Genomic DNA, 13,804 nt, shown 5'->3' with positions numbered 1-13,804 from the left:
AAGCACATGCATAAAAACACCAACTGTAATGCCCAACATTCAATAAGTATCACTTCTCTTCCCTGTTTCTACATTACCTTTCCAAAACATCAATATTTGAGCCTTTACAGTTGTTTTTCACATATCAACTCATTTAATGTATGCAATACCATGAGGGAGGGGGGAAAGGAGGTGAAAAGAGGTTTTGTAGCTTATCCAAGGATACACACATTGTGGGAGAGCTGGGGTGCAAATTATCACCTTATGCAATACAAAGTGCTATGTTTTCTGTATTTCATTTTATTTCTGCTATGAGGCTGACTGCACAGTTAATGATGAATGAAGCAAGGAAAGTTCTAAGCGCAGAGCTAAGGGGTACAACACATTTAGTATAGATGTTTTATGGTAATTCGGGTGGGGTTTTTTTTTTTTTTTGGCCCGTTATCTTGTGCAAAGTGTAGTGTCAGTACGTTGTATGTACATACCTATGCTCTATTTTCCAATTATACCCTAAAAGAACTTCAATCACCTAAGATAACAGCTGATGTTTACTGAGTGCTTATAATGTGCCAGGCACCCTGCCAAGCATCAACCTAAGTATTTCATTCATCCCTCATAACTACCTTAAAAAGTGTTATAAAAGAGCAGTAACAGCTGAGCAACCCAAGGACATTCAGAGAGTGGGTGGGAGGGCAGGGATGGAACTGTGCAGTCTGGCTCACTGTGCTCTGCATTCACTGTGAGGGCAAGGGCAGGGTCTGTCTTACTCTCCTGGCACCTGCTACATGCAGGGCACCCCATTAATGAATGACTACACACTCTTTACTAAAAAGAGAGCACTTTCAAATGATATAAAAGGAGACTTTAATGTGAAAGGGCATTTGTTGTGTAGAAAGGAAAAAGCTTTAAAGGCAGATCTTTTCCTAACAATTTACAGTTCCTTTTTGAATCCTAAAAAATCCACATTGTGACTGTAACACACATTTCCCTTCCCCTTTTCATAGGGCAGATCTGCATGCTGTATCTGACTGACACTCAACCAGGGATACCAGAAGGTGAGTATGTCTGATAGGAGATGGAGAGGAGGATCAGAACTAGAGAATCAGACATGAAATAAGTTTATGATTCAATTTAATCCTCCTTCCCCGCTTTTTTATATTATGAGCAATATATGCCATTAGGATAGTTATTAAGGGTGAAAGGATTAATTAAAACTATAATTATCTGATAAGACTAGCATACTGTCTAACCTGATTTAGGGCAAATTCATCTACTTTAATTAAAAATACTGGACGGGGGAAAAAGGTGAGTAAAGAAGTAAAATTTAACACTGCTGGTCCTGTTTCTACCATGAATTTCTTGAGTGACTTAAGGTATCATTCAAACAGCCATCGTGAGTTAAGAGTTCTGAGTACAAATAACAAATTTATCTTGATATTTAGAAAAAAAACGATTTACTCTCTGAGGTTTGTTCATAAAAAAAAAAACCTGTTGTGTGCATTTTAATCTCCAATTCTAATGCCTAACACCATAATACTTCTAAGTCTGTAACTTAATTTTAGGTTTAATTTTAAAAACCCTGTCTTGTTATATCTGGTGAAAGAGACTAGAAAACATTATGTAGAAAAAAAGCAAGAGACTAATTAAATGATCTCAATATAAAACTTTACTAAAAGGCTTTTAAAAAGCCTCTTAAAACAACCTAAAAATCAGAATACTTTTGGCAGAAAAATTAGCAGCTATGAACAAAATTAACATTACATAATATTTTATCAAGAACTGAATTATGATAATGTGGTTTACATATATTAGAATGATTTGCAACAAGCTTTTTTTTTTTTAATCAGACATCAAACCTCTTTACTAAAAAAAAATTTTAATGTAGTTTAGCACTTCTGGGAGATTGTTCCCAATCAATGACAGTAACACAATTTAGAAGATGACAGATAGCCTATCTTTTCATTAGAGACCTATCCAGGTAAGTCTTGCCAAATAGTTATGAAATTATATTCAATAATCAGCATTCATAAGAACTCAAGATAAAACAGTAACTCTGGTCCCCTCATCTATCAGTATATATACTTGGCATCAGAAATCATACCATTAGCAAATACATACTAAATTTTTGAAATTTCTGAAGGAAAAAAAGCTCACTTTAGAATAAGTGTCAATCTACATTTTTTTATGCTTCCCCTGACACACTATTTCCACCACTCTTCATTTTAACAGTGTTTTCTCCTTGGTTGGTGGTATATTACTGCTTCTTAAAGACCAATCATACCCAGCAGTCCAAGGTCATCAACTCCTCTGCAGATGAAGTGAGCTACAAAGAGCAAAAGAAGACCAATGCATTTAAACAGAAAAACATCCGCCCTACTTAGCAAGGCAGAAGCCCATCTCTAAAACATTTTTAACCCAAGGTTGCTTTATAATTAGTCCTACAAGTCCAACAGTATTACACTCTCATTGTCTATTGTTGGTTTTGACATAAGTTCAAACCTTAAAATATATACTAGAATTTCCAAGTTACATACTCTGGAAACATAATTGAGTTTCTATATTAGGATGAAATCTCTTCAGTTTTGTGTATTTGGGTATGAAATCTCAACCCCAGTCACTGTGATACAAAGAGTGTAGGAGAACAAGGAGAGGATACCCAAGCCTCCGGGAGCCATGATAGGGGAATTATCCATGCAAACAGACAAATGTCTTCTGAATTTAATATGTTAGCACAGTCGTAGGTAAGTGATTTAATGCAGCTCATAAATGCAGCAGCCCCTGTGTTGTCATTGCTCCCACTTAAGAGTAGCTCAGCTTTGCCCTGTTTGTTTAGAAAGGGACCCCTGTCCTGCCCACGGAGCACAGGGCTGCTAAGTAGCACCAGCTCTCCACCATCTGGGAGCTATGCTTCCTAACCCAGAGCCTCTCACCCTTAATTTCCACTCAACTTTCAGGAGGAAGACTACATTTAGGTCAGTAAGGATATGACCAAAAATAAGTAAACAAATAGGGATAAAAATAGGAAATAAATATGAACTCCAATGGAGTAAAACTTCCTATAGATCTGATTAAAAGGTAAAACTATTTGTAAATAAAAAGTCAAAACCAAGTAAGATACATCTCTATTTTTGGTTTCATTCAAAAGTCGCCTTCATTCTTGGCAAACTAGCTATGTGGCATGATATGATCTACTTTTCATTTACACTGTATTTCTCTATTAAAAATCATTCCTTAATAAGGACTTTTCATATTAAAAATTCTAAATGTGTATAATAAATATTGTATTAAAATATTTTAATATTTACAATTGGAAAAAGTATATACTGTCATCAGTCATCTCAGGACTACCTCTTCAATTTCATCTTCTACAGATTCAACTACTTTTACTGCTGGTTTACTGTTTGCATGTTTCAATCGGTGTCTATTTAGATTAAAACTTCTTCCTTCGCTGAGGAAAAAGTCATCATTTTCATCACGTTCTCTATCCCTACTGCTCTTATCCCCAGGGGGAAAACTGAGAGAGTCAAAGTCTCCTTTGCCGGCAGCCAGAGAATTTGGGTCACTGCTTTTAGAGGAAACGGTGCTGCTGCTGCTGCCACTGGCACCAAATAACTGTTCCATCAGATGAGCTTTTTTCTCTTTTCTTGTAATTAAATCTACACTGTCTTTACCAAGTTTCTCTATACTGTTTCTTTGGAGATCCAAAAGGCCACTCTTCTGGCTAAATGGATTTGACGTTTTTGCAAATGTGTTTTTTGCAAATGAAGGCACATAGCTGCCAAATGCAAGCTCATTTAGAGAGGCTGGGCTTCTAATACTTCCTGGATTCTGACCGTCTCCTTTTGTAGCAAAGTGGCTGATGTCTTGCAAATGATGCCCATTAAACACTCTCTCTGAGGATTCATAGAACATGGATGTTTTGGGGCTTCTGTCTGGGAAGTGCAGTTTTGATTCCAAATCAGGTGGCAATGGCAGAGGAGGGCATTTTAGATTCCGAGAATCTTGAAGTTCTCTGTTGATTTCATTCAGTTTAGCAAGTAGCATTTCTCTCTTCAGCCTTTCTTCTTCCTCTTCTTCTAATTTACCAATGTTTTGAATTTGGTACATTTCCATTTGGTATCTTCCAGTTTCCAATGCGGGCTTTTCTTCTCTCTCCAGCAAAGATACCTTGTCTTTTTCCTTTTTAGCAAGTTCTTCTCTTTCCCACTCTGCATGAAATCAAATTAAAAAAAAAATGAGATTTTATAGGAGTCAATATCTTTAGGAAAACTCAATTCTCATCTTTTACAAAACAGTCTATCTAACTTAGTTATCAGCACAGTGAAGATGAACACTGTAAATTTCATTGCTATACTTGATAGTCTGGAATTCAAAAAGAATATACTTAATGTGTACTGTATTTAAAATTCACATTTATAGAAAGAATTTTGTTCTTCAGTTTAGAGATAGGGAAGAAGGGTCTCTATTTTTTATACCTAATATAGTGCGGTACACTGCATAGAGAGTGATAGATGGATGGGGTGAGTTTATTTTAAAATTAAAAATAAACTGAAACTCTAGATGTCATACCATGAGAAGGACACAACATCATGTATATAGTGTTCTTACTGAAGATACATTAAGTTGAATCTAAGAGAAAACTTCAGATAAACCTCAAATGAGGAATTTTTAAAAAATGGGTCTTTATTCATCAAAAATGTTAATCTCACAAAATATTTAGAGAAGGCTGAAGAGATAGGAGAACTAAATGCAATTCATGATCATATCATGGAGAAGAAAATGCTATTAAGGACAATACTGTGTCAACTGACAAAACTGTAATATGGACGGCAGATTAGAGAAATATGTTGTATCAAAGTTAAATTTTCTGAAGTTGAAAACTATACTGGAATGATGTAAGAAAATGTCCTTATTTGGGAACAATACACATGGAAGTATTTTAAGGTATGGGCATGAGATATACAACTTTTAGAAGCTTTAGAACATTTTCACTGATGTTAGAGACCATTCTATACAAACTCCAGAAAAAAAAAAAATCAATAAGATGGAAAGAAAGGACCAGTCTTCTGTTACTTTATTCCTTTTCTCAGTACCTAGACACAACAGACATACTATCTAATTTTCTATTCTATATTTTAACATGTGGAAGCATCTCCCTTTGTGCATTAGCCAACAGGAATAGATTTTCTAATTTACCTGTTACATTGCTCTAAACAGACACTAAAAATACACATAGATACAGTAACTGTAGCAATAGTTAGGCGACAGTTTTATGTTCCATTAACTTTAAGGGGAAAAAAAAGGATTTCTCTGTAAGACTAATGAAATATATGCAGAGGATTAAAGTCCAGGATCCCTCTCACCTATACATTTAAGATATTTTATCCAGATGGAAATGAATTTATTCCTGAACTTCATTTTCAATATCTGAAGCTGTATGAGTTGGTTCCCTAAACTTCCATACTAATGGTTGAATACATTAAAGATTTGTTTTACATATTAAAACCAAAGAAAACTTACAGGAATATATTTGGGGCCTCATAATTCATTGATTTTCATGTTTTGGCCAGTCTGACGGTCAAGCCAATAAAGTGTATTGTCTTTGATTATCTCTTCATCAAGTTTTAGTTAATTTATACACAAAAATTTTCCCTTTCATCTGAATTCTACTTCATCCGAACTTTCTGAAGGTAACTGTCCTTATTACCTAACCCCAAATAGCAACTTAACAGTCATTTTTTTCCCTTCCTTAAAAACTGTATTGAAATGTTTGATTCCTAAAAGACCATCCCCCAACACTGTATCAACCTTTTCTTGTTCTGTATAACCAATTCACTGTGCAGCTGGAAAATATGAGAATATTAAGGGATGCTAACCCTTTCTTTACCAAAAGATGCTGATTCATCTCTTGATTAAACAAATTCTTTTCTTACCATCCTCCGGCTTCTCAACCTCCTGTTTTACAACACGGAATCCTTGATCTTTCACAAATTTTTCTTCTCTTTTCACAATTGGGTTTAGCATCCCTGCTTCTTCATGCTCACCTCTTTCTTGCAATTCCAGGTCCTATTACATATATATATATATATTTTTTAAATGCAAGTTCACAAGTTAAAAGGGAGAAAAAGCCATTTAAATATCATAGATTTATCTCCCATTAAGTATGACACCAAGTTAGAAACTAAATTTTAATTTAATAAAGCAGTAAATCACAAGTTACCACCCTCTGAAAGATACTTCAAAGGCACATAAGATTATTTTAGTTCAAATTTTTCTAAAAAGTAGAAGACATATCAGAACCAATAAAATTAAAGCCAATACTCTACAAACAATTCTGAAGAGATATGTTTCAGAAGTATCCTTGCTTTGTACATTTTCACAGCAAAATCTGATTAATTCAGTTAACCAGAAAAGGCTATTAACAACGTACGGAGAGGCCATGGGAGAAGGTGCTGAGCTATAATACAGGCAGTAACAACTGCACTGAATTTTTCAAGTTTATACTATAAATTTTATAATAAATATTTAAATAAATAAAATGTAAACCCAAAATTACTTGTTCCTTATGGTCCCTTTAACATGTGTGTGTAATTTTTCTGAATAAAAGTAAAATACCTATTACAAAGTATAGCAGAGAATTGTCCCTAGTATCAATTTTCCTATTCTTTTTAGTTACAGAATCCCTGAGAGCTTTAGCAGGGCATAGGACTGCTCAAGTAGAGACTACATTTGCTAACCTCACTTGGAGCTAAACGGACCAAAGGGATGTGAGTAAAAGTACAGATGCAACTTCCGATCACATTTATAAAAACAAAAGCTGCTTGCCCTCCACTTTGTTCCTCCTCCTCACAAGGGTGGTGAGCCAATTCCAACCATACAGAGGAGGACTACACTCTTAAAGATGGAAGAACATTAAGACAAAGGATGACTGCCAAGAAATAAACCTATCTACCTATCCTGGACTACACACTGACCTTCAATCTATTACATAAAAAAGAAAATCTGCATCTTGTTTGAGCCACTGTATTTGGGGTCTCTTTCCAACAGGAACTTATTGGTCTGTACTTTAATAACATTCCCATTTGCTAAGACCCTTTAAAGTGGCAGGAAGTCTTAAGAGCCTTATAAACTCTGTGATTAGTTATTACCACAACCCTGATGGGTAGCCCATCCCTCTTTTATACACTAGGAAACTGAGGCTCCAGGAAGTCCCAACTAAAATGTTAGAACCAGAATTTAATTAAAAAACAGTGCTAACTCCAAGGCTGTACTCTTTTCACCCTATCAGGTTGCTACTGTTCATGCTGAATCTTATAAAGACTATTTTTTAATCCTTTTAAAGTTAAGAATGAGTTTCTATTCCACACTTTACCCTTTTCAAAAAGAAAACATGATCTAGTTTCAATGACAGTGAAAATATAGGAAGAAAGACACTTAGCACATACAGCCCAAGAATCAAATCAGACTATCCTGTCTGGTATTACCACAAGAAAAGAGTTCAGAGTCACTGGGAAACTTACAGGGCACAAAAACATAGGAATATGTGAAATATGCTGGATCCCTGGTATATTATTTTCTTTGGGATTTAAATTGTAAACACAAAATACAGAAATCTCTTAAGAAAAGAACCTTCTGGTATTCAGTATAAAAGTCCTTTTCGATGAAGGTCCAATACAGACTCCCCTGAATTTCGCTCTAATGGTTAGTTATATAAAGTCAGATTGAACTGCAAAGACTTTGCTCAACATTCAATTAATCTATAAAATTCTCATATAATAAGGCCAAAAAAATATGTAGACTAATTGTAAAAAATCATTTGAAAAGTACTATAATTTACTATTAAATATAAGGGCAAGGAGGATTTTTAGATTATCTGATTATTAGATATCTGATTCTTCTTCTTCTTATTAGATTACATAAAAAGTAAGAAACTGCTATCTCCAATCCAGAAGGTACAACTAACCTTCCTGAAGCATCTGAAAGATGCAATGAGTTGATCCAAAGGGATTTAATAAAATACATAGGTGTTACCTCTTTTGAAAAGGTTACTTTCATATTTACAGTTATGGCACTAGCTTCATTGCTAACTTTTAAAACACTTGATACTATGTTTTTTGGAGTAACTTCAAACCTAGAGTTTAGTACCTAATCATGTTTCTAAACTCACCAAAGTAAGACGTTCAGGTTCTTCCCATTTGTTTTCATAACACATAACTGTTTGTGGTGTTATAGGAAATTCTTCCAGCTCGAAGTCATCACTGGTTTGTACTCCTTTTGTACATTGGTCTATAAAATCACTTTGGCATGCAGCTACCATGAAAATTACAAAAGAATTTTTCTAATCATATTGAACAGTGCTAAGACATGGAATTTAACTGCTATATGTTCACCATCTACACGAGATAATGCATGTTTTGCTCAGCTCTGTGCCTACCCACTATTACTATTTTTGTTTCTAGGGTTAACTGGCAATTCTGTGACTCGAGAACAATTTAAACAGGTAAACCCTATTAAGCTTTTACAAAATTTGTTTTTAACTTTCTGCAATTCAAAAAAGGAAAAATTATACTTTTGTTTAAAAAAAAGCAAAAAAAAATGCATAATGCCGAAGTACTTATGAGTGAAATGACTGCTAGGATTTACTTTGAAATACTCTAGAAGTAGAAAAAAATAGATGAAGTAAAATTAGTAAAATATGTAACTATTAAAGCTAAGTGATGCATAATAAAGGTTCATTGTAATATAATCAACCTCCGCTCAGAAGTATTCTTACATATTTTCATAAAAGTTTCAAAAATAATTATAAGAAAAACATTAAAAATTATGTAAAACATAATTTAATGACCTCAGGAAAAACAGAAAGTTGACAAGATTTCTGAAAATTAGCTACGAGGAAATTTAAGTTTACTTCAAAGAAGTTTTTTCCCTGCCTTCTACTTCAGAATTATTTGATTTTACTATTAATAAGTGACAACTACAATATGTTTTTCAACAGTAATAGCCACTATACCATTTTTTCTTGATCTAAGTTCTTTTTCTTTCTTTGGAGAAGACTTTGGCAGACGATTAGAATATATGTTTTTTATATCCAGTTCTCTCTCCTTTTCCTGAAAAGAAACCCATAATACAATTAAGGATGTAGAGTATCAGTTTAAAATAAAACAAAAATTCTCACCTCATCAACTGGTATTTTCCTCACCAAACTGGAATATATTATACCTAGTTCAATTTCCCTTCTTACCTACCAAACTATAGAAAGGAATGTCTCTAGAACATCTAGGTTAGGGCAGAGAAATGGTTCTCCCTAAAAAGTGCAATATGTACTGGCAATCAAAATAAATGAGCACAAATAAGGCAAAATTCATTTTCTACCCACTCCTACCTGATGGAGCTAGTAACTATCTTAAACTGTCTTTCAGACTTAGTAACAGAGCCCAAAATAATTTTGTTAGCATCTTTCAAATGTGGGTTTTGAATTAGTTAAAAATTAGAGGTTTAAAAAATTTTTTTTCAATGTTTATTTATTTTTGAGAGACAGAGCATGAGTGGGGGAGGGGCAGAGAGAAAGGGAGACATAGAATAGAAGCAGGCTCCAGGCTCCAAGCTGTCAGCACAGAACCCAATGCAGGGCTGGAGCCCATGAACAGTGAGATGAACCTGAGCTGAAGTTGGATGCTTAACTGACTGAGCCACCCCCAAAACTAGACGTTTTTTAAAACACAGTATTCTTTATCATTTTGGGACTATGGGTCTGAGAATTTGATTAACAAAATGAAAATTCTATGTAAGATAATGAATAAACATTCAATTTTGCACAAAATTTCCAGCCATCAATGACCTCTGGATAGAATTAAGAACACCTTTAACAAAATTAAATAATGTGAATGCTTCCTCTCAACACTGTGAAAATGAAGGGCATTACTTGAAACAACTTTTAAAATAATCATGGGGTTATCTGAGGAAGAACACTGGATTATTCAACCATGCAACAGGGAAAAACTCCAGTTCCCATAATTTCCTTTTAGGATTTCATAACTTATTTCAGTTATATCATTCCTATTAGGATTCAATGTTTTCAGTTTTGGCATGTGTTATAGTGACTATATTACCAAAACTTTTCTTTAAAAGTACCAAAGAGAATATTAGAATTTTGTAAATCACAATGTACCAACTTACAAATATGCTTTAAAATGTTGACTTTTTAGGGACGCCTGGGTGGCTCAACCATCTGACTTCGGCTCAGGTCATGATCTCTTGGTTTGTGAGTTCGAGCCCCCCGTCAGGCTCTGTGCTGACTGCTCAGAGCCTGGAGCCTGCTTCAGATTCTGTGTCTCCCTCTCTCTCTGCCCCTCCCCTGCTCACAGTCTGTCTCTCTCTGTCTCTCAATAAAAAATAAACATTAAAAAAAGTTAAAAAAAATAAAATGTTGAGTTTTCAACCAATATATATTATAAATTAAGTAACTCCTTTCGAAAATTTTTTCATTTATTTTGACAGACAACATGCAGGTGCCTGTACATGCATGCCTGGAGTAGGGGCAACATGAGAGAGAGAGAGGGAGAGAGAGAGAGAGAGAGAGAGAGAGAGAGAATCCCTAGCAGGGTACAGAGCCCAGATCCCGAGGTGGGGCTCAATCCCATGAACCATGAGATCATGACCTGAGCTGAAATTAAGAGTTGAACGTTCAACTGACTGAGCTACCCAGGCACCCTGGTGTAAATTACATAGTACCAACTTACAAATATGAGTAAATGTTTTAAACATTTTTTTAAAGTTTTTTTTTTTTTTTAACGTTTTACTTATTTTTGAGAGAGAGAGAGAGCACATGCACAAGGGGGGCAAGGGCAGAGAGAGGGGAAACAGGATTCCAAGCAGGCTCTGTGCTGACAGCAGAAAGCCCAATGCAGGCCTGAACCCACAAATTGTGAGATCATGTCCTGAGCTGAAGTCGGCTGAGCCACCCTGGCCCCCACAAATATGAGTAAGTGTTTTAAAATGTTAAGGTTTTTTGTGTTTTTTTTAATATAATTTATTGTCAAACTGGCTAACATACAGTGTGTAAAGTGTGCTCTTGGTTTTCAGGGTAGATTCCCGTGGTTTATCGCTTACATATAACACCCAGTGCTCATCCCAAGGAGTGCCCTTCTCAATGCCCATCACCCATTTTCTCCTCTCCCCTACACCTCATCAACCCTCAGATTGTTCTCTGTATTTAAGAGTCTCTTATGGTTTGCCTCCCTCCCTCTCTAACTGTAACTATTTTTTTCCCCTTCCCTTCCCCCTTGATCTTCCATTAAGCTTCTCAAGATCCACATATGAGTGAAAACATATGATATCTGTCTTCCTCTGACTTACTTCATGTAGCATAATACCTTCTAGTGCCATCCATGTTGCTGCAAATGGCATGATTTCATTCTTTCTCATTGCCAAGTAGTATTCCATTGTATATATAAACCACATCTTTATCCATTCATCAGTTAATGGACATTTAGGCTCTTTCCATAATTTGGCTAGTGTTGAAAGTGCTGCTATAAACAGCCCCTATGAATTAGCACTCCTACGAACTGTATCCTTTGGATAAATTCCTAGTGGTGCTATTGCTCGGTCATAGGGCAGTTCTATTTTTAATTTTTTGAGGAACCTCCACACTGTTTTCCTGAGTGGCTGCACCAGTTTGCATTCCCAACAGTGCAAGAGGGTTCCCTTTTCTCCACAACCTCGCCAGCATGTGTTGTTTCCTGAGTTGTTAATTTTAACCACTCTGACCGGTGTGAGGTAGTATCTCAGTGTGGCTTTGATTTGTATTTCCCTAATGATGAGTGATGTTGAACATTTTTTCATGTCTGTTAGCCATCTGGATGTCATCTTTGAAAAGTGCCTATTAATGTCTTCTGCCCATTTCTTCACTGGACTGTTTGTTTTTCAGGTGTTGAGTTTCATAAGTTCTTTATAGATTTTGGATACTAGCCCTTTGTCCGATATGTCATTTGCAAATACCTTTTCCGATTCTGTCAGTTGCCTTTTAGTTTTCTGATTGTTTCCACTGCAGTGCAGAAGCTATTTATCTTGATGAGGTCCCAACAGTTCATTTTTGCTTTTAATTCCCTTGCCTTTGGAGATGTATCAAGCAAGAATTGCTGCAGTTGAGGTCAAAGACGTTGTTGCCGGCTTTCTCCTCTAGGGTTTTGATGGTTTCCTGTCTCACATTTCAGTCTTTCATCCATTTTGAGATTATTCTTGTGTATGGTGTAAAAAAGTGATCCAGTTCCATTCTTTGCATGTTGCTGTCCAGTTCTCCCAGCATGATTTGTTAAAGAGACTGTCTTTTTTCCATTGAATATTCTTTCCTGCTTTGTCAAAGATTAGTTGGCCATACTTTTGTGGGTCCAATTCTGGAGTCTCTATTCTATTCTACTGGTCTATGTGTCTGTTTTTGTGCCAACATCATACTGTCTTGATGATTACAGCTTTGTAGTAGAGACTAAAGTCTGGGATTGTGATGCCTCCTGCTTTGGTCTTCTTCTTCAAAATTACTTTGGCTATTCGGGGTCTTTTGTGGTTCCATACAAATTTTAGGATTGTTTGTTCTAGCTTTGAGAAGAATGCTGGTGCGATTTTGGTTGGGATTGCATTGAATGTGTAGATTGCTGTGGGTAGTATTAACATTTTAATAATATTCACTCTTCCAATCCATGAGCATGGAATGTTTTTCCATTTCTTTGTGTATTCTTCAATTTCTTTCATAAGCTTTCTATAGTTTTCAGCATACAGATCTTTTATATACTTGGTTAGGTTTATTCCTAGGTGTTTTATGGTTCTTGGTGCAATTGTAAATGGGATCAATTTCTTGATTTCTCTTTCTGTTGCTTCATTATTGGTGTATAAAAATGCAACTGATTTCTGTACATTGATTTTGTACCCTGCAACTTTGCTGAATTCATGGATCAGTTCTAAGAGCCTTTTTGTGGAGTCTTTCAGGTTTTCCACGTAGAGTATCATGTCGTCTGCAAAAAGTGAAAGTTTGACTTCTTCTTTGCCAACTTTGATGCCTTTTATTTCCTTTTGTTGTCTGATTGCTTTCACTAGGACTTCCAACACTTGGTAAACAGGAGTGGTGAGAGTGGACATCCCTGTCATGTTCCTGATCTTAGGGAGAAGCTCTCAGTTGTTCCCCATTGAGGATGATATTAGCTGTGGGCTTTGCATATATGGCTTTTATAATGTTTAGGTACGTTCCTTCTTTCCCAACTTTCTTGAGGGTTTTTATTAAGAAAGGATGCTGTATTTTGTCAAATGCTTTTTCTGCATCTATTGACAGGATCATATGGTTCTTATCCTTTCTTTTATTAATGTGATGTATCACATTGATTGACTTGCAAATACTGAACCAGCCCTACACCCCAAGAATGAATCTCACTTGATCATGGTGAATAATTCTTTTTACATGCTGTTGAATTTGATTTGCTAGTATCTTGTTGAGAATTTCTGCATCCGTGTTCATAAGGGATATTGGCCTATAATTCTTTTTTGTGGGGTCTGGTTTGGGAACCAAGGTAATGCTGGCTTCATAGAATGAGTCTGGAAGTTTTCCTTCCATTTCCGTTTTTTGGAACAGCTTGAGAAGGATAGGTATTTATTCTGTTTTAAATATCTGGTAGAATTCCCCTGGGAAGCCATCTGGCCCAGGACTCTTATTTGTTGGGAGATTTTTGATAACTGATCCAATTTCTTCACTAGTTACGGGCCTGTTCAAATTTTCTATTTCTTCCCGTTTGAGTTTTGGTAGTGTGTGGGTGTCTAGGAATTTGTCCATTTCTTCCAGGTT

General features: G+C 35.6%; 1 protein-coding gene and 1 long non-coding RNA gene across 4 annotated transcripts in view; one reads left to right on the top strand and one right to left on the bottom strand.

The window, feature by feature from the left end:
* LOC109263324 (uncharacterized) overlaps positions 1 to 13,804 on the top strand; it is a 118,573-nt gene that overhangs the window by 97,898 nt on the left and 6,871 nt on the right. Inside the window, exons 3-4 of the long non-coding RNA XR_002078156.2 lie at positions 984 to 1,034; positions 8,439 to 8,479. This is a non-coding gene — a long non-coding RNA (uncharacterized LOC109263324). The remainder of the gene's footprint in view (positions 1 to 983; positions 1,035 to 8,438; positions 8,480 to 13,804) is intronic.
* Positions 1,628 to 13,804, bottom strand: part of LCA5 (lebercilin LCA5) — a 147,983-nt gene continuing 135,806 nt past the window's right edge. For 2 of the 3 annotated variants that reach the window (XM_019442712.2, XM_019442713.2), the window contains 4 exons: positions 8,990 to 9,086; positions 8,147 to 8,289; positions 5,913 to 6,045; positions 1,628 to 4,187 (listed from right to left, as the gene is read on the bottom strand). In XM_019442712.2, coding sequence (XP_019298257.1) covers positions 3,313 to 4,187; positions 5,913 to 6,045; positions 8,147 to 8,289; positions 8,990 to 9,086 — 1,248 coding nt within the window. In that variant the 3' untranslated portion in view covers positions 1,628 to 3,312. The remainder of the gene's footprint in view (positions 4,188 to 5,912; positions 6,046 to 8,146; positions 8,290 to 8,989; positions 9,087 to 13,804) is intronic. The other variant, XM_053904704.1, reaches the window with a different exon arrangement.

This window comes from Panthera pardus, unplaced genomic scaffold, assembly GCF_024362965.1.
Source record: "Panthera pardus isolate Hobbes unplaced genomic scaffold, ASM2436296v1 HiC_scaffold_17, whole genome shotgun sequence".
In the NCBI taxonomy this organism is placed as follows: domain Eukaryota; kingdom Metazoa; phylum Chordata; class Mammalia; order Carnivora; family Felidae; genus Panthera; species Panthera pardus.
Note: the sequence above shows the minus strand (reverse complement) of the source record. Positions and strands in the feature narration are given on the sequence as shown.